The sequence below is a fragment of the Artemia sp. Qi Xiang Cuo genome, chromosome 17 (assembly GCF_049724085.1).
Source record: "Artemia sp. Qi Xiang Cuo chromosome 17, ASM4972408v1, whole genome shotgun sequence".
NCBI classification, from domain to species: domain Eukaryota; kingdom Metazoa; phylum Arthropoda; class Branchiopoda; order Anostraca; family Artemiidae; genus Artemia; species Artemia sp. Qi Xiang Cuo.
Genome location: NC_142810.1, coordinates 17271266 through 17292980, shown reverse-complemented (window position 1 = coordinate 17292980; position 21715 = coordinate 17271266). Strand labels below are relative to the sequence as shown.

General features: G+C 35.4%; 1 protein-coding gene across 2 annotated transcripts in view; it reads left to right on the top strand.

Moving 5' to 3' along the window:
• The first annotated feature begins 10369 nt into the window (after window positions 1-10369).
• LOC148941960 (required for meiotic nuclear division protein 1 homolog) overlaps window positions 10370-21715 on the top strand; it is an 81554-nt gene continuing 70208 nt past the window's right edge. For both annotated transcript variants that reach the window (XM_089103664.1, XM_089103662.1), the window contains exons 1-2: window positions 10370-10590; window positions 19190-19338. In XM_089103664.1, the coding sequence (XP_088959790.1) occupies window positions 10440-10590; window positions 19190-19338 (300 nt within the window). In that variant the 5' untranslated portion in view covers window positions 10370-10439. The remainder of the gene's footprint in view (window positions 10591-19189; window positions 19339-21715) is intronic.

The following is a 21715-nucleotide window of genomic DNA, read 5'->3' as shown; positions in this document are numbered from 1 at the left end:
CACGAAAACTTACAAGCACACAAAAACTAATACACACACACACGAAAACTAACACACACACGTCAAAACTTACACACACAAAAGCTTAGACACACAAAAACTTACACACACACACACACAAAACTTACACCCACACGCAAAAACGTACACACACACACACAAAATCTTACACACACAAAAACTTACACACACACACACACACACACAAAAACTAACACACACACACACACACACTAAAACTTACGCACACACACAAAAACTTACACACACACACGCCAAAACTTACACACACACAAAAACTTACACACACACACACACACACAAACACACACACACACAAACACACACACACACACACAAAAACATACAGATTCAAACTAAAACTTACATTAAAATAAACACATACATTCACACAAAAACTTACACACACGCGCAAAAACTTACACGCACACACAAAAACTTACACGCACACACAAAAACTTACACACACACACTAAAACTTACACACACACTCCAACACTTACACACACACAAAAACTCACACACACACACACACACACAAACACACACACACACAGAGAGACACACACACACACACACACAACATATCTCTGGCTCAGTTTGTTAAAGACAAGCTATTTTATTGCGAAAACACACAAAATCAGAAAAAATGTTCAATGTTTTTTTAGTACCTACACAATTAGACTAAAAATGAAGATATTTATGCAGAGTTTCAACTAGCTATGGATAAGTTTGCTAAAGACAATATATTTTCTTGCGAAAACACACATAATCAGAAAAAATGTTCAATGTTCCTTTAGTACCTACACAATTAGACTAAAAATGAAGATATTTATGCAGAGTTTCATCTAGCTATGGCTAAGTTTGTTAAAGACAAGCTATTTTCTTGGGAAAACACACAAAATCAGAAAAAACGTTCAATGTTCCTTTAGTACCTACACAATTAGACTAAAAATGAAGATATTTATGCCGAGTTTCAACTGGCTATGGCTAAGTTTGCTAAAGAAAAGATATTTTCTTGCGAAAACACACAAAATCAGAAAAAATGTTCAATGTTCCTTTAGTACCTACACAATTAGACTAAAAATGAAGATATTTATGCAGAGTTTCAACTATCTATGGCTAAGTTTCCTAAAGACAAGATATTTTCTTGAGAAAACACACAAAATCATAAAAAATTTTGAATGTTACTTTAGTAACTACGCAATTAGACTAAAAATTAATATATTTATGAATAGTTTCAAATAGCTATGGCTAAGTTTTCTAAATAAAATATATTTTATTGTGAAAACACACAAAATTAGAAAAAAATGTTAAATGTTCATATAGTACCTACTCAATTAGACTAAAAATGAAGATATTTATGCAGAGTTTCAACTAGCTATGGCTAAGTTTGCTAAAGAAAAGATATTTTCTTGTGAAAACACACAAAATCAGAAAAAATGTTCAATTTTCCTTTAGTACATACTTAATTAGACTAAAAATGAATATATTTATGCAGAGTTTCAAATATCTATGGCTAATTTTGCTAAAGACAAGCTATTTTCTTGCGAAAACACACAAAATCAGAAAAAATTTTCAATTTTCCATTATTACCTAATCAATTAGACTAAAAATTAATATATTTATAAATAGTTACTACTAGCTCTGGATAAGTTTACTAAGAACAAGATATTTTATTGTGAAAACACACAAAATCAGAAAAAAAAAATTTAAAATTTTCATCTAGGACCTACACACTTATGCTTAAATGAAGATATTTATGCAGAGTTTCAACTAGCTATGGCTAAGTTTGCTAAAGACAAGCTATTTTCTTGCAAAAAACACACAAAATCAGAAAAAATATTGTTAGGTTAGATTAAGCTAGGTTAGGTTAAGTTAGGTTAGGTTAGGATAGGTTAGATTAAGTTAGGTTAGGCTAAGTTAGGTTAGGCTAGGTTAGCCTACGTACGCGCGCGTATAGGTTAGGTTAGGTTGGATTAATTTAGTTTAGGTTAAGTTAGGTTAGGTTAGATTAAGTTAGGTTAGGTTAAGTTAGGTTAGGATAGGTTAGATTAAGTTAGGTTAGGTTAGGTTAGGTTAGGCTAGGTTAGCCTACGTACGCGCGCGTACGTAGGCTAACCCAACCTAATCTAACCTAACTTAATCTAACCTATCCTAACCTAACTTAACCTAACTTAATCTAACCTAACCTAACTTAACCTAACCTAACTTAATCCAACCTAACCTAACCTATACGCGCGCGTACGTAGGCTAACCTAGCCTAACCTACCGGAGCAGCACCTAACTGACTCTAACCGATCCGACCCTCACCTCACCTAGCCTAACTGAATCTACACTAACACTATTTTTTCTGAGTTTGTGTGTTTTCAAAAGAAAATAGCTTTTCTTTAGAAAACTTAGACATAGATAGTTGAAACTCTGCATAAATATCTTCATTTATGCCTCATTGAGTAGGTCCTAGAGGAACATTGAAAATTTTTTTTTCTGATTTTGTGTGTTTTCACAAGAAAATAGCTTGTCTTTAGTAAACTTAGCCATAGCTAGTTGAAACTCTGCATAAATATCTTCATTTTTAGTCTAATTGTGTAGGTACTAAAGGAACATTTAACTTTTTTTCTGATTTTGTGTGTTTTCTCAAGAAAATAGCTTGTCTTTAGAAAACTTAGCCATAGCTAGTTGAAACTCTGCAAAAATATCTTCATTTTTATTCTAATTGAGTAGTTACTACATGAAAATTGATCATTTTTTCTGATTTTATGTGTTTTCACAAGAAAATAGCTTGTCTTTAGAAAACTTAGCCATAGATAGTTGAAACTCTGCATAAATATCTTCATTTTTAGTCTAATTGAGTAGGTACTAAATGAAAATTGATCATTTTTTCTGATTTTGTGTGTTTTCACAAGAAAATATCTTTTCTTTAGCAAACTTAGCCATAGCCAGATGAAAATCTGCATAAATATCTTCATTTTTAGTCTAATTGTGTAGGTACTAAAGGAAAATTGAACATATTTTCTGATTTTGTGTGTTTTCTCAAGAAAATAGCTTGTCTTTAGCAAACTTAGCCATAGCTAGTTGAAACTCTTCATAAATATCTTCATTTTTAGTCTAATTGTGTAGGTAATAAAGGAACATTGAACATTTTTTCTGATTTTGTGTGTTTTCGCAAGAAAATATCTTGTCTTTAGCAAACTTAGCCATAACTAGTTGAAACTCGACATAAATATCTTCATTTTTAGTCTAAATGTGTAGGTACTAAAGGAACATTGAACATTTTTTCTGATTTTGTGTGTTTTCGCAAGAAAATATATTGTCTTTATGAAACTTAGACATAGTTAGTTGAAACTCTGCATAAATATCTTCATTTTTAGTATAATTATGTAGGTACTAAAGGAACATTGAACATTTTTTCTTATTTTGTGTGTTTTCTCAAGAATATGTCTTGTCTTTAGCAAACTTAGCCATAGCCAGTTGAAACTCTGCATAAATATCTTCATTTTTAGTCTAATTGTGTAGGTACTAAAGGAACATTGAACATTTTTTCTGATTTTGTGTGTTTTCGCTATAAAATAGCTTGTCTTTAACAAACTTAGCCATAGATAATTTGTGTGTGTGTGTGTGTGTGTCTGTGTGTGTGTGTGTGTGTGTGTGTGTGTGTGTTTGTGTGTAAGTTTTTGTGTGTCTTTAAGTTTTGAAGTGTGTGTGTAATTTTTCGTGTGTGTGTGTAAGTTTTTGTGTGTGCGTGTTAGTGTGTGTGTGTGCGTGTTAGTTTTTGAGCGTGTGTGTAAGTTTTTGTGTGCATGTAAGTTTTTATGTGCATGTAAGTTTTCGTGTGCATATGTAGGTTTTTGTGTGTGTGTGTGTGTGTGTGTGTAAGTTTTTGTGTGTGTGTGTAAGTTTTTGTGTGTGTGTGTGTAATTTTTTTTGTGTGTGCTTTTGTTTTCGTGTGTTTGTGTGTGTGTGTAAGTTTTTTTGTGTTTGTGTGTGTTTGTAAGTTTTTGTGGGTGTTAGTGTGGGTGTGTGTGTGTGTAAGTTTTTGAGTGATTGATTAAGTTTTTGTGTGTAAGTTTTTGTGTGTCTAAGATTTTGTGTTTGTTATTTTGTAATTTTTTTTGTATGTTTTAGTGTGTGTGTGTATTATTTTTCGTGAGATTGTTATTTTTAATGTTATTTTGCTAGTTTTTGTGTGTGTGTGTGTGTGTGTGTGTGTGTGTGTAAGTTTTTGTTTGTGTGTGTGTAAGTTTTGGCGTGTGTGTGTAAGTTTTGGCGTGTGGGTGTAAGTTTTCATGTGTGTGTGTGTTAGTTTTTGTGTGTGTGTGTGTAAGTTTTTGTGTGTGTGTGTAAGTTTTTGTGTGTGTGTGTAAGTTTTTGTGTGTATAAGCTATTGCGTGTGTATATAATTTTTTTGTGTGTGTGTGAGTTTCTGTGTGTGTGTGTTTGTGGTTATCCTGTTTTGTGATTGTTTTTTTTTGCGTTTGTGTGTGTGTGTGTGTGTTTGTGTGTGTGTGTGTTTGTGTGTGTTTGTATGTGTGTGTGTGTGAGTTTTTTTGTGTGTTAGTTTTTGTGTGTGTGTGTGTTAGTTTGTTTGTGTGTGTTTGTGTTTGTGTGTGTGTGTGTGTGTGTGTGTTAGTTTTTGTGTGTTTAAGTTTTTTGTGTGGGTGTGTCTGTTTGTTTGTGTGTGTGTGTGTGTGTGTGTGTGTAAGTTTTTATGTGTGTAAGTTTTCGTGTGTGTGCGTGTTAGTTTGTGTGTTTTTGTGTGTGTGTGTAGTTTTTTGTGAGTGTGTGTGTGTGAGTTTTTGTGTTAATGTGTTAGTTTTTGTGTCTGTGTGTGTGTGTGTGTGTAAGTTTTTGTGTGTGTGTAAGTTTTGGCGTGTGTGTGTGTGAGTTTTTATGTGTTCATGTGTAAGTTTTTGTGTATGTGTGTGTGTGTGTGTGTGTGTGTATGTTTGTTTGTGTGTGTTATTTTTGTCGTGTGTTTGTGAGATTTTTTGTGTGTGTGTGTGTGTGTGTAAGATTTGTGTGTGTGTGTGTGTGTGTTATTTTTTGTGTGCATGTAATTTTTTTTGTGAATTTATGTTTTAGTGTTCATGTGTTAGTTTTTGTGTGTGTGTGTGTGTGTGTGTGTAAGTTTGTGTGTGTGTAAGTTTCTGCGTGTGTGTGTAATTTTTCGCGTGTGTGTGTGTGTAAGTTTTAGTGTGAATGTGTAATTTTTTGTGTGTGTGTAAGTTTTGGAGTGTGTGTGTAAGTTTTCGTGTGTGTCTGTGTAAGTTTTGTGAGTGTGTGTGTGTAAGTTTTTGTGAGTGTGTGTGTGAGTTTTTTTTTGTTCATGTGTTATTTTTTGTGTGTGTGTGTGTGTGTGTCAGTTTTTGTGTGTGTGTAAGTTTTGGCGTGTGTGTGTGAGTTTTCGTGTGTTTATGTGTGTAAGTTTTGTGTGTGTGTGTGTGTGTGTAAGTTTTTGTGTGAATTTAAGTTTTTGTGTGCATGTAAGTTTTCGTGTGCATGTGTAAGTTTTTGTGTGCTTCCCAAATCATAATTTTCTGAAAGGACACACCTATGAAAGGCTAAGAAATCTAGCTTAGAAAAGTCAAAAATAGCAAATTAACCATCCCAAATCATAGGTTTCAGTCAACACACACCTACGAATGGCTATGAAATCCTGCTCAGAAAAGTCAAAAAATATCAACCCACACACCCCCAAATCATAGGTTTCAGACATCACACACCTACGAAAGACTAAGAAATCCGGTTATGAAAAGTCAGAAATAGCAAATTACATATCCCAAATCATAGGTTTCAGACAGCACTCACCTATGAACGGTTAAGAAACCTAGCTCAGAAAAGTCAAAAATAGCAAACTAGTCATCCCAAACTATATGTTTCAGACAACAAACACCTATGAAAGGCTTAGAAATCCAGCTCAGAAAAGTCAAAAGTAGCAATCCACCCACCCAAAAACATAGGTTTCAGACACTACACACCTATGAAAGACTAAGAAATCCAACTCAGAAAAGCCTGAAATAGCAACCCACACACCCCAAATCATAGGTTTCAGACACCACACACCTACGAAAGGCTCAGAAATCCAACTCAGAAAAGTCAAAAAATAGCAACCCACACATCCCAAATCATGGGTTTCAGACATCACACACCTATGAAATACTAAGAAATCCGGTTATGAAAAGTCGGAAATAGCAAATTACATATCCCAAATCATAGGTTTCAGACAACACTCACCTATGAACGGCTAAGAAACCTAGCTCAGAAAAGTCAAAAATAGCAAACTAGTCATCCCAAACTATATGTTTCAGACAACAAACACCTATGAAATTCTAAGAAATCAATCTCAAAAAAGTCAAAAGTAGAAATCCACACAACGCAAATCATTGGTTTCATACACTACACACCTATGAAAGACTAAGAAATACAACTCAAAAAAGCCTGAAATAGCAAACTAAATCTCCCAAATCATAGGTTTCAGACAACACTAACCTAAGAAAGTCTAAGAAACCAAGCTCAGAAAAGTCATAAATAGCAAACTATTCATCCCAAACTATTGGTTTCAGACAACATTCACCTACGAAATACTAGAAAACCTTAGCTCAGAAAAGCCTGAAATAGCAAACTATACATCCCAAATCATAATTTTCTGACAACGCGTACCTATGAAAGGCTAAGAAATCCAGCTCAGAAAAGTCGAAAATAGCAAACTACACATCCCAAATCATAGGTTTCAGACACCACACACCTATGAAAGACTAAGAAATCCAACTCAGAAAAGTCAAAAATAGCAAACTACATATCCCAAATCATAAGTTTCACTCAACACACACAAACGAAAGGCTAAGAAACCTAGCTCATAAAAGCCTGAAATAGCAAACTACTCATCCCAAACTAATGGTTTCAGACAGCATTCACCTAGGAAATACTAGGAAACCTTAGCTCAGAAAAGCCTGAAGTAGCAAACTACACATCCCAAATCATAGGTTTCAGACAACACACATCACCGAAAGACGGGTGCTCGGGGAGAGCCTTTGAGGGTCTGTGGGTCCCTTGAGGGTCGGTGGTCCTTTGGGAGTTCGGGGGGACCTTTGGGAGTTCGGGGGGACCTTTGGGGACCGGGGGATGGGCTTTGGGGGTCCGGGGATGGCATTTGGGGGTCTGGGTGGGCCTGTGGGGGTCGGGGGGGCACTTGAGGACCGATTGGTCCTTTGGGAGCCTGGTGGACCTTTGGGGGCGGGGGAGGGCCTTTGGGGGCCCGGGGGGCCAGTTGGGAGCCTGGGGACATTTGGGGACCGGTGGAGGGCCTTTGGGACCCGGTTGGTCGTTTGGGAACTCAATGGGCCTTTGGGGGGCCCGGGGATGGCCGTTGAGGGTCTGGGGTGAGCCTTTGGGGGCCGGGGGAGGGCCTTTGGGGCACAGGGAGGGCCTTTGTGCACAGGGTGGGCCTTTGGGGTCCTGGGGGACAGTTGGGGACCGGTGGAGGGCCTTTGGGACCCCGTTGGGCATTTGGAGCTCGACGGGCCTTTGGGGGGGCCCGGGGCTGGCCATTGGGGGTCTGGGTGGGCCTTTGGGGCAGCGGGAGGGCGTTTGGGGGCGTGGGGGACCTTTGGGGGCCGGTGGAGGGCCTTTGGGACCCCGTTGGTCCTTTGGAGCTCGATGGGCCTTTGGGGGGGGCCCGGGGATGGCCATTGGGGGGCTGGGTGGGCCTTTGGGGCACAGGGAGGGCCTTTGGGTTCCTGAGGGACATTTGGGGACCGGTGGAGGGCCTTTGGGACCCCGTTGATCCTTTGGGAGCCCGGGGGACCTTTGAGGACCAGGGGTGGGCCTTTGGGGCAGTTGGGGGCCGGGGGAGGGCCTTTGGGACCCCGTTGGTCCTTTGGGAGCTCGATGGGCCTTTGGGGGGCCCGGGGATGGCCTTTGGGGGTCTGGGTGGACCTGTGGGGGCGCCGGTGGCCCTTTGGGAGCTTGGGGGACCTTTGAGTGTCCGGGGGGGGGGGCAGTTGGGGCCTGGGGGACATTTGGGGACCGGTGGAGGGCCTTTGGGAGCTTGGGGGGCCTTTGAGGACCGGGGGCTTCCTTCGGGGTTGGGGTAGGAGGATTGGAACCCTTTGGGGTTGGGTTAGAGGACCTCACAACACTGTTCAAATGAAACTTGTGTATTATAACGACCACACTCAAAACCTCTTCCAAAATCTCTTCAAAATCTTCTTTTAAAATGTCTCTATCTGTTTCGCCGAAATAGTTCCATAACCTGTCTAAAACGGTTTCGCCCAAATAATCACTAAACGTAAATTCAGCGTGTTCCTTTGTTATTGGCATCTCTGTGCTAACACATTTCAAATTAATATGAAGCCTTCTCGCGCGCTAAAACAATTCATCGCTAAGATGTTTCTTGCCTAATTGTTTCCATGGCCTTTGGTTATTAATATCCTTTGGAGTTCGACCAAAAGAGTTGTTCCCGAGGCAAAGAAATTAATGACTTGGATCTATTCCTGGAGAAATGTTTCTATGCGGAAATTTTTAAAGTCTGCCAGATGATGTCATTGATTGATTGATCTGTCAAGAAAGGGAAAATTAATTTGTTGTTTCTAAGGGGAATTATTGATTCACGATAGGTGAATTGAGGTCGACAGCACAGGTGTTCCGAATTCCGGGAAACTCATAACATTGCCTAGAGCAACAACAACAAATACTATTTCTGGACACCATGACATTCGCGATCAATTACGCAATCAATTTCTCGGAAATTCACTTCTCCCTCGAGTCCTAGATCAATAACATTGCTCCCGTTAGAATTCAATGCGCATGTGCAACCTTCGTCCTGGAGCTATTACACATAGAAACATCAAATAAATCGACCTTGGAAAAAGAGGTCATTGACCTGATTACGTAATCATTCTCCCTAGGGAGGCTATGCCCTTATTTGGTGTACTGACAGTATTCTATGCCCATATATGGTGTGGGTACGGGAGTCGGACCCCCATCTCTACTGGGGTATCATGAGCCTCGCCAGGAAACGACATTGGGAGGAGGGACTGGCAAGCACCACTAAGAGCTTTACTTTGAGTGATTTTAATTGGTAATATTTCTATTTTGCTTTTTATGTACAAGGTTTCAAGGTATTCAAACATATTTTTTCGATGTACTTAAGTATTCGACAACCCTGATACCTGATATGAACCTGATAGGTTACGATAGCTTCAGCCGCGTAGAATATCAAAAGTTTAGCAGAATTTCCATCCATGTGAACAAATGTACCCTTTCCTGTTCACCTAAGATTCTTCAGTAATAATATTAATAAGAACTTATTCAACAAAACTGCTGACAGTCGAAAATTTTTACTTAATGTTCGAATTTTGTCCAAAATTCATAATTACAATGTAAAATTTGTAATCTTAAACAGAAAAACGGAACGAGCAGGAACCTACGAGTGGACGCCGGACGATTTTACAAAATATTGATACAAAATATTGATATTTAACAGCAAGAAAGTGGGCTTTATGTGGGCACCGTTGGCCCACATTATATTTTTTTTAAGTTTGCGTGTGATTCATAAAACAGTCAGAAATCAAATATAAAAACAGTTCGACCGAAAAAACGAACAGCCTTAAAACAAAAAACGAACGTAAATTTTTACGTATATGATATTCCCCTTTCTGAATCCTTTGCTCTTTATGCTAAGGTTTGACTTTTTGTCCCAATTGTAAGAATGACCGCTGAAGAACAAAGGCCTTTAAACTGGAATGCGGAGCTTTTTAAGGCGCTAAAATGCTTTAGCGTAACGAGCGTGGGATTGAGAAGGGGGCGTATTGTTTATAGATACAATAATCACTGCAGACTTCGATCCGAAGCTTAAAAATTACGATTTGAGGTGTGAAACAGCTCGTAGCAACGAACTGTAAGGAGTGAAATAGAAACCTAAACTTTATTAAAAGGAGTTCTGATGACAACACACACATAAAAGGATTTGGCTTTAAATTGTAATTAGACAGGAAAACAATTTGTTTCAACTGAAAAAAAAACAAGCAACATTAAAGCTAAAACAAACAGAAATTATTCCGTATATGAGGAGGGCTGCCCCCTCGTCAATCCCACGCTCATTACGCTAAAGTTTTTTAAGGCTAAGAAAAGCCTATTAGTTCTAAATCAACGGCCCTAGTATTTCAGCAGTCTTTCTAAGTAATTGAAATAAACCCAAACTCTTGTGTAAAGAGCAAGGGATTGAGGAAGGACAGCTCCCCTCATATGTGGAATAATTTCTGTTCGTTTTGTTTTAGTGTTACTCCTTACAACGTACCTTTAAATTTTAAATCGTTTGCCGTATATTGAAGAAAAGATTTCACTTCTAGAGAAATGATTCATCAAGAGCATTCTGAGAATATTAGCATATGAACTAAAATTACATAAGAAATTTCACCATGAATGGCAGGAACAAGCTATTCTGCTTAACCCGTGCAATTTTTCAGACCATCAATGTCAGGCAAAGAAAAGAAGCCATTACCTGGAATAAACATTTAGGCCAACCAACTGTGATGCAAAAGCTAAGACTGCCATATTTAGGAACTTGCTGTGAGTAGTAAATTGTATGGGTGCCATCTAGTGGAAAGTTCAGTTATCATCCAAAATCACCAGGGTAAATTATGGTTACAGTCATAGCTAAATAGGCTGCTTAGTGGTTGGACTTGGAAATCAGGCCTGATTTGAAACATTCAAAAACATTTATGTAGGCATTAAATTTATAGCCTACTTTTTCAAAGAATTTAGTTTGGAAGAAAGTGAATACACCACTTAATGATATTTTATATGCTCTTTCCAAATAAAATAATTGTTTCTGGGGTCAAATATTTCTTGAGTCCATAAAGGGGCTTAAACCAGCTCAGAGTAGGCTAACCAAAGTTAAAAAAAATGTATTTCTAAAAAAGCTGTCTTGTGAGAAAAAATTTGGAATGCCAATTATGATTCAAATTAATCTTGATAATAAAATATGATCTTGAAGTTCAAAATTGAACACAAATTTGCAGGAATTTTTAAATAGAGCCTGAAACTTCTTGAAAATGGTCATCACAACAAAACAAAAGTAGCCTACACCATTGTTGAAAACCCTAAGGAGAAGACTTACAGCTCCCACCTTGAACAACAAGGAAAATAACATTTTGCAATGTTTTTTCTTTTGTTGTTCTGCTTTTTTTCTTCATTACTAGCAGGGCAATGAAACATCATAAAGAGTTTATAAGGACTCATTTAGAAGCTCATTTTATACTTATGTATTATAGCCTACTGCCAAAATTCAAGAAGTGAAGTTAGGTTAATCCTAATGAAAAAGAAAACATGATGAAAATATAATGCTTTAGAAACAAATTTGGGCTATATATTTGCACATTTGAGGGAGGGTGGGGGTAACCTAACCCTACCCCCTTAAAATGCAAATATATAGCCCATATTAAATATAATTCCAATGTGTTCTGTCACTCACCACTTGTTATCCACTGAGTATAAGCTAATTGTTTCTTAATACAGACAGATAAAATCAGTTTATTCTCAAGTTTTACACAGCATAAACTTGAGTGTTGACAGTACAATACATAAGTGCTGCTCATTTTTGTATCTAATTAGTCTCTGACTTTTTATTTACTCTATACAGTAGTCTAAAAACTGTAATAAGTTACCTTTTCAGGGCCCATTAAGAGCTTAACATAGAATATGGCTCTAAAAGCTAATTTGGTACTTATTAGTTAGCTAGAACATGCACAAGAAGTGAAGTTTGGTTAATGTTAATGAAATATAATAATTTAGAAACTAATAATGAAAATATAATAATTTAGAAACAAATTTGGGCTATATTTTTGCACATCGGGGGGTGGGGGTAAAGCATAGCATATATTAAATATGCAACCTAACCCAGGTACCTTTTTTTTGCCCCTTCAACCCCCAAAAAAATAAAGTTTAAATATTTTTCATGGAGTGAGCAATACCTCACTATGCAGAGCAAACCTGTTTTTCATTAGGATCTTTGAAATTCTATATGTGGTTCTTGTTTCCAGATAACTGATAAGTACCACTAATTTTTATATATAGTTATTTAACTAATTTTTAAACTTTATATTACAGTCTAAAAACTACAGTAAGTAACCTTTTCGGGTCCCATTAAAGGCTAAACATGGAACTTGCCCCAGAAGCAATTATTATGTTTGGAAAGAGCATAAAAAAGGCACCAAGTAATATTCCAAATAAGATAGTGGGATAGAAAGCCACATCTACATCCAGTATTTTCTGGAAAACTGAGTAGCATAGACTGCTACTGCTATTCCATTTTTCTTTCTTTGGGTACAGCACAACAAGATGTCAATAAATAGGCCAGCATGCCAAAAATCAGAAAGTGAAGAAGGGTTGTTCTGTTTTTCTTGTTTTTTTAGGGAGCCTTATCAAGCAATAAATTTGAAAAAGGAACTATGGGGCTTACCAAAAAGATTAAGAGGCTTCAAAAAACTCACAGAAATGTTCAAATGAAGAGACTTTCTCACTAATTGAAATCTAGAGCAAATTTTATCACCAGAAAACTGGAAGACAGGTAGTAGTCTTCATTAGCAATGTAGATTGCTACCTGTGTACTGGTTTTCCATCCCAGTTTTCCAGAAAATGCCAAATGTAGATGCACTCTTAACAAAAAAAGTCTTTAGTCTTCTTTGTAAATCTTTACTGTCTTGTTTGACATTCTTTACTGGTCTTGTCTTTGAGAGAAGAAACAAAATTAATTGTTTTAAAACTTGCATTTGGAGCAAAAACCTATTTTCAAGAAGTGGAGATGAATATTATGCTGCAGGGTTTTTCCCAGCAAAGAAAGGGAACTCCATTAAGGGAACACTGATATTCTGTTTGACCAAGAAACAGGGCTTAAAGATTTTCTTACATACTCATGTATCAAGCTATTGAAGGCCATACAGGCATTGTAACATCAAGTTGCAGGCCAAAAAAACACATTACAACTTCTACTGAGGTTTGTATTTTCATTATTGTGTTTCAAAATTACTATTAGATTAGTTTATTACAAACAAAATTGTAGCTATTATGATGAGTAGCAGTCCATGAGAATACATAGAATGTATTGAAACTAGGTGGCTACAGGGTACAGCTAGGGTTTTGAGTTTGGAGGGGATATAAAAATTGTGCTACAAGATTGTCCAATGTGCCAACAAATGTGGACACATAAGCTAAATTCCCTATATAAATAGGTAAAAGTTCCAAGTTGTTGACACTGTGCACCAATGCCTTGGAATTTTTGGCACTGCTCCCCCCACCTTAGATGTGCCACTGGGTAGCTATAATTATAATACTCAAATAACCTTTAAGTTAATAATACTAAAATTAAAAAAAAATGATAGAATTATCAAACATGTCCCGAAAGGTAATTAATGTCTAAAAAAATTAATTGTTCAAAATTATACTTATCATGTTTTTTTTTTTTTTTTTTTTTTTTTTTTTTTTTTTTTTTTTTTTTTGGTTCAAGATGAAAAACTCAGAAGTTGAAATGCTTTATGTTTAATGTAGGGTTATCCTGTACAGGCCCACAAATCTGAAATTCCACCAAAAAAGCTATATTTCTTACTTTTGATTTTGTCTTCATGGTGAAGAATATATTCCATTGTAATACTGATGAAAACATGTATTACATATATGATGTAATACTGATGAAAACATGGTGAAGAATATATTCCATTGTAATACTGATGAAAACATATATATATATATATATATATATATATATATATATATATATATATATATATATATATATTAGTATTTGTCCATATAAAAATATTTTTAGGCCATCCAGGCTTTTTGGCCCCAGATGGATGGTTAAAAAGCACAATCATGTGCAGTCTGCCACTGTTCATCTGTAATATATGGCCCAGCCATCTTAAACTTTTATTATAGCCTTAGAAACAGTGGCTTCAATTCAGGGAAATTAGAGAAGGGGGCAACAATGTATTTTAAAAATCTAGGAGGGGTCATTTTGTTTCTTTTTCCAGTTTTTTTTTTTTAGAAAATACCAAAAAAGCTACGTTTTGCTGAAAATACCAAAAAAAAAGAAATTTCCAAAATCTGGGGAGGGGAAAGGACTAAAAGAATATCGGGGAGGGGGATTTTTTGAATTTATTATAATTAACATAAAATATATTATGTTTTTGATTGGTAAGACTGTATTTTTTTTTCTTTTTTAGTATTTATGCATATACAAAATATTTATAGGAAGTCCAGACTACATGTATTTGATGCAAGCTGCTTTCTTTGTAGTTTCTTTTCCAGTAAAAATCCAAATGAAATGATGTTTCCAATGGGCTATGCTTTTTCTTTTAATGTCTCAAAGAGTTAATTTCCTTGTAAAAAGTGTTAGACCCTTGTAATTTAAAATCTTTGTTGCTCATGAATAAAAAAAATAAAGAAAGTTTTTATTCAGTATGCTTAGAAGACAAGTTTCCTGATAGCATCAGTTCAAAGTTATTAGGATTCATCAAAAATTGGTCATTGAGATGATTTTTGCCATGAATTTCAGGTAGGAAAAAGGAATTTAGTTATTTCACCAATGCTGAATATATTTCTTTAGCTATTTTAAAAGTTAGTGCTTACAAATAATTTGCATCAGGCTTAACAAGTATATTTTAAAAGGTTGATTCTTTGACAAATATTTCTTATAAGTAATTTCTTACGCTAAACAACCTCTCTGTTTATAAATAAAATGAAATCGAAATAAATAGAAAAGGAATTAAACTTATAAGACTAAAAAAACTTAAGACAGTGAAAATATTTTCTTATATTTGTAATTAATAATTTTTGTACATCTTATATTTATAATTTTTATTTTATTTATAATTCTTTCCTACATTTATTTCTTTTTATTGATAGGTCAAAACTTAACAAAAGCACAGGCTACATACGAGTCTTATAAGACTCAAAAAACTTAAGACAGTGAAAATATTTTCTTATATTTGTAGTTTATAATTTTGTAAATCTTATATTTATAATTTTTATTTTATTTATAATTCTTTCCTACATTTATTTCTTTTGACTGATAGGTCAAAACTTAACAAAAGCACAGGCTACATATCAAACAGTTCGTGGTAACAAACTGTTAGTAAGGAGCAACCTGGCTCAATGGTAACCGAAATTCTAAAAAACGGAATTTTGATACCAATAGATAATCAAAAGAATCAGATTTTAATGCTGATTTCAAATATATCAGTTTCATCAAGTTTAGCCTTACCCATCAAAAGTTACGCGCCTGAGAAAATTTGGCTGATTTTAGAAAAAGGGGAAAGACCCCCTAAAAGCTATAGAACCTTAATGAAAATCACACCATCATATTGAGCGTATCAGAGAACCCTAGTGTAGAGGTTTCAAGCACCTATCTACAAAAATGTGGAATTTTGCATTTTTTGCCAGAAGAAAGATCATGGATGCCTGTCTGTTTTTGTTTTTTTTTCTAGGGGTGATCGTATCGATCCAGTGGTCCTAGAATATCGTGGGAGGGCTCATTGGAACGGAAATCAAAAGTTCTAGTGCCCTTTTTAAGTGACCGGAAAAAAAGGAGGGCAACTAGGCCCCCTCACTTGCTCATTTTTTTCCCAAAGTCACCTGATCAAAATTTTGAGATAGCCATTTTGTTCAGCATGGTCGAAAATATGATAACTATGTCTTTCAGGATGACTTAATCCCCGAAGTCCCTGGGGGGAGGGCTGAAAGTTATGAACTATACCCAATGTTAACATATAGTATTGGTTATTGGGAAGTATACAGCCGTTTTCAGGGGGGATTTTTTCTGGTAATTGGGGAGTGGGTTGGTCGGGGGTTATATGGGAGGATCTTTCCACGAAGGAAGTTTTCATGGGGGAAGGAACATTGCTATGAAGGGGGCGCCGGATTTCCCAGCATTATTAAAGAAAAAGATAAGAAATTAAATAAAAAATAACAAGTTTTTCAACTGAGAGTAAGGGCAACATCAAAACTTAAAACAACAAGAAAAAAATACATATATGACTGATGTCCCCCCCTACTCAATACATTGTTCTTTAAGCCAAAGATTTTTTAGTACCTTCATAAGAGCTAATTATTCTAAATAACAAGTCTTGTGGTTATATGGGTAATATTTAAAGGATTGGAACAAAATTCGAACTTTAGCTTAAAGAGCAAGGTATTGACTAGGGGGCGAACCCCCTAATATCCGTATTTAAAATCTATGAATATAGAAGTTCGTTACGTAATTTAATTCGTAAGTTACGTATATTTATTACTTTATAAAAATGTTCGTAAGTAAAATTAAACAACTTTCGATAAAGATCTTTTGCCAAATAAAAGTAAAACTAAAATGCACATTGGTCTTCTATTATTCATATTTGACAAGACAAAAAAAAAACATGCATTAATTCAAAAGCGTTCAAAAATTAAATAAAAAAAGCAAGTTTGTTTTAACTGAAGGTATGAAACGAAATTGAAACTTAAAACAAACAGAAATTATTCCGTATATGGAAGGGGCTGTCCCCTCCTTAACGCCTCGCTCTTTTTATGCTAAAGTTTGACTTTCTCACAACTCTATTTTTTTAAACAATAAAAAACTTTAGCATAAAGAGCGAGGCGTTGAGGAGGGGACAGCCCCTTTCATATAAAGAATAATTTCTGTTCGTTTTAAGTTTTAATGTCGTTCCTTACTTTCAGTTAAAAAAACTTGTTTTTTTTTTTATTTAATTTTGAACAAGGATCAAAAGAAAAAACTTTTTCTTGATAAAGAAAACAGTTAAGAAAAGAAACCAGTTCTTTATGAGAAAAAAATGTCTTATCTGATTTTGTAAATTTGGACCATTGCAAACAAACCCCCCTCCTAAACTTAGAGAGCTCAAAATTAAATTCATATCCTGTTGGGTGTGTATTTTACCAATAGTAAATATAACCTTTTTTCTTGGAGATGGTGCTTGAGTACTGAATAGTCACTTAGCACCTATTTCTTAGTTTTTTCTGTTAGTGCTAGCATTTCTAGGTTTTTTGCCTCAAAATGGCAAGTAAACATAGACTTGATCCTTTTGACTTTGTTTAGTGCAATTGTCATTGCAGTTGTTATTTGAAAAGCCATCATTTTATGAACTTTACCCTTTTTTTTACAAGTAGTGGTGCCATCTATTTTTGTTGCACTGTCAGCATTTGTCACTATGGCAGTTAAGACTATTGTAATGTTGCCAGAAAACTTCACATCAGTAGTTAACACCAGGATAAGAAACAAATTAGTGCCAGTACCTTGCAAGCCATGAGCCTAGGGGGCTTATGGTGTAACAGATTCCCATGTACCATCTGAATTTCAGATGCCAAGTGAGGCTGAAAATGCAGAACTTACTGGTTTAAAATTCATTTAGGCCATTTTTACTGCTTTGTTTTATTCTGAGATTGTAAAAAACAGCTGTTTATTTTGTGCACATCATAGTGCAAAAGCTGTTTTAAAATAAATTGTTCTGAAATGTATTTACTGAATCCAAGACTTTAACTGCAAACTTTTGGGATATATTTCTGGACTCTTCTGGTACGCCATGACCCACAAAAAGCAAATAATCCTGACTTGTAAAGTAAACCGCCAGTCTTGTCTATGCTTCTTATTCCATCAAGTTACTTGGTAAAAAAAATTCCTTTTAAGTGTTTCATCATATTCTAAATATACTATAGTTTGTCAAAGTGGACCAATCCTAATGCCAGCATTGTTTTGAATCAATAGAAATTATGTTGTAAAGGTATATTGTTAGCACCATGAAGTTCCATTTGTGCATTTATTCATTATTTATTTAAAAGAGGTGGTTTTTAGCAACTAGTAGAGCTAATGTTCAAGTCATTCTAATGGTTTTGCTGCCCTCAGAAGTAGTTCAGAATGCTGTAGCTGTTGATGATATTTTGTTTATGCTATTATGTAAAACATAATATATTTTTTGTTTGTTTATGTAGCCTTAGCAGAAAAGCCAGGAAATTGTTCCATCCTTACAGGGACGTCAATCACAAAAATATCAGGGGGGCAAGGATTTTCTTTGATTCTTTTGTTATGAAGATGCAAAAACATTTCTAAATCTAGGTAGAATTTATGTAGAAGAGATACCATAAGAAGGTATTTTTTTAAATTAACACAAGACCCTGTAAATTCCCTAAATTAGTCTTTACTAAATATACTATAAGGAACTAATGGATTAAGCTGGGATGAGACTGCACAAATCGCCCACAATCTTTTTAGGTCATTTAAATGGTGATGAATATGGAAGCTTTAAGCTAGGCGATAAGAGCAATAATGTTTACTCTGGGCTGTCCTCAGAGAGCTTAATCCTGTTATGAACTTATAAAGAGCTATGTGCCTAATTTGAAAGTGTTCAGTTCAATGAGGATTAAGTGCTGTTAATGCTGCTACTCACAACTCACTGCAGTACCAAGTTTGCTGAGTGCAAAACAGCTGAGCATGCTCCTCCTCCACTTCAATCTTTTATAATCTTCAGTCTTTACTTTCTCCCATGTGGTTCCAATTTCCCTTAAATGCTTTCTTTTTGATCTCTTCACACCCCATTCGGAGATGTTCTTCTTTTTGTTTGGCCCCAAATAGATGGCCAAAAAGCGCAATTGTGTGCAATCTAACATCCTTCATCCATGAAACTTTACCCAGTCATCTTAACCTTTTATTATAACCTTAAGAACGATGGCTTCAATTCAGGGACGTTAGAGGGGGAGGGGCAAAAATGGATTTTAAAAAATCTAAGAGGGGACAACTTTGTTGTTTTTTCCAATTTTTTTTAAATGAAAGTACCAAAAAAGCTGTTTTTTGATTAAAATACAAAAAAAAATTTAAATCTGGGGAGGGGAAGGGGGTAAAAAAAACTTGGCGGGAGGGACGTTTTTGAATTTATTATGATTAACATAAAACTTGTTATGCTTTTGATCCATAAGACTCACATTTTGGAAGAAAAGAAAATTGGAAAATTATTGCACAAAAACTACAAATGATGGAATAATTCTATTTGTGTATTCCTAGGTAGTGTAGAAAAAAGAGATAGGAAAATCACAGGAAAAGCAGAGGGAAACTTTTTTGACAAAAAAAAACAATGTTTGCCAGTTTTCCCCTTTATAAAGTTTTATATTTTAAATTAATTTTTTATTTCAGATTCTAAGAATTATTTTTCAACTAGTCTAACATCATTGCAAAATACATCAAATCCCTTTCTACAACAAATAGTTGAATCATCAAAGAAAAGAGCAGTAAGAAAGCGAATAAAACCAACAGAAACGCAAGAAGACACAGTTCAGGAAAATGTGAGTATTATATTTTTACAATAGATAAGCTGGAGGAAAAATAGAAAGCAATAAAGCATCAGATGCCCAGAGGACATTGATTATGAAAGTGTGGGTATTATCTTTTTATAATGTGTAAGGTGAAGAAAAAATGGAAAGCAAATGAAGCATCAGATACCCAGGGTTACGAAAGCGTTAAAATGCGTGCAACCTGCAAGGTCGAGACAATACAACGCAATTGAAGCATTAGATGCCCTAGAGGACTTAGGCTATGAAAGTGTGGGTATTATCTTTTTATAATGTGCAAGGTGGAGAAAAAAATAGAAAGCAAATAAAGGATCAGATACCCAAGAGGGCGTGGGTTATGAAAACTTTAAAATACGTGCAATGTGCAAGTTTCAGACAAAATACAATGAAAGTGACGCGTTAGTTGCCCAAGGGACATAGGCTATGAATGTCTGGGTATTATCTTTCTTTAAAATGTGCAAGGTGGAGAAAAAAAAATAGAAAGTCAATAAAGCATCAGATGTCCAAGAGGACGTAGGTTACGCAAGCGTTAAAATACGTGCAACGTGCAACTTCGACGCAAAATACAATACAAATGGAGCATTAGATGTCCCAGAGGACTTAGGCTATGAATGTGTGGGTATTATTTTTCTTATAATTTGTCAGGTGGAGAAAAAATAGAAAGCAAATAAAGCATCAGATACCCAATAGGGTGTAGGTTACGAAAGCGTTAAAATAAGTGGAACGTGCAAGCTCGAGAAAAAATACAACATAAGTGAAATATAAGTTACTCCAGAGGACATAGGCTTTGAATGTGTAGGTATTATCTTATTATAATGTGCAAGGTGCAAAACAAAATATAGTAAATAAAGTGTCAGATACCCAAGAGGACTTGTAATGTGAATGGTGAGCATTATCTTTTTAAAATGATCTATGAAAGAAAAAAACATTAGAAAAGGGACCTATTATTCTAAGAAAAGACATATATTATTTTCAAAACTATTAAATTGCTAGATTTACATGAATATTTGTCCTAGAAGAGAAGATGTTTTGGATAATACATGTATGGTTTTTGCAAATTCTCATTTTTAAAGAACTATTGAGATAGTTATTCCGTGAAACTCCGTATTTTAGGCAGTTTTATTAAACCTCAAATATTTGAGTGACTTGGCTATCTTTTGAGCCCTGATGTCCCTTTTCCTGTTCAGTTCTATTTAATGTTTTTTCTTGCAAGTCAAGTTTTCACAATCAAGTGATCAATTTCTGGCTATGTCTGCTGTTGCAAATGAAGTTTTAAGAATTACAGGGGTATTTATTTCATGCAAATCCATGTTTTTACAGTTTATTTGGGTTTCAAATGTATGAGAAGTCGGGTCTTCCCTTGACCTCTGAAAGATTTTTTGTTTGTTTAAGTCTTCTAGATTTTTTTTTCTTTTAAATTTTTTGTTGCTGCAAATTAAGTTAGGTCTATTCTGCAGCTGCATTATTTCATATATCTAGCTTGCTATTTAGTTGTCTATGTTCAAGTTTGATAATGGTAAACTTCGAAAATTAAACTCGAAGACTTGCCCCTAAGCCGCAAATCAAAGCTTTACCCTTTTTAACCAGACTTATAAAAAAATTGAATTGGACGATTGCATTCCGATTCTTTTTTAGTTGTTAAACTAAATCTTGTACTCCCAAAAACTATGTGTTACTAGTAAGTTTGTATTTGGCGGGAGTTTGAGAGTTCAAGGCTTCTAAAAGTTTCAATAATTTAGAATTGTTTACTTTTTTTTATCTGTTCTGTAGAGGGCTTCCTTTGTGTCTCATCGCCATGCATTCCTAAACAAGTGGACCGATTGAGTTGAAACTTAGTAGATATGACGCTCTATGGCAGGGAAAGATATAAAAAAAACATGCGTGGATCGGAGGGGGGTGTTGCAGGTAGATTGGGAGAGAGCTCAGGGATTCGTTTTCAATTGTTCGCATTTTCAGTTCTTTGTAACATAATATTATTTCACTTAACCACCTCAAGCCTTGATGACCAAGAAAGAGGGGTGGTATAGAGGGGGGAACTCAGAGATTTGGTTTCAGTGATTTATATTATAAACCATATTACAAAGCACTTTTTTTGAAGCTTTGCATTTATAACCATCTTTGGCAGGCGAAAGTCAAGAAGGGCGCATAGGAAAGAGGGGGGGGCTAGGAAGGGTCAAAAGGTCCAATTGGGCTAATATCCAATAAATTTGACACTATCTAGTAGGAGACGGCTTAGAAGAGAATATGAGGCAAGGGGCTGGGAGTCTATTATATTTAAATTAATTTAAAGGGCTTGTAGCACATTTAACCTTTTGTGCGTTGAAGAAGGCCAAGAACAGGGTGGGTGAGGAAGGTTTGCTAGGGGGAGCTC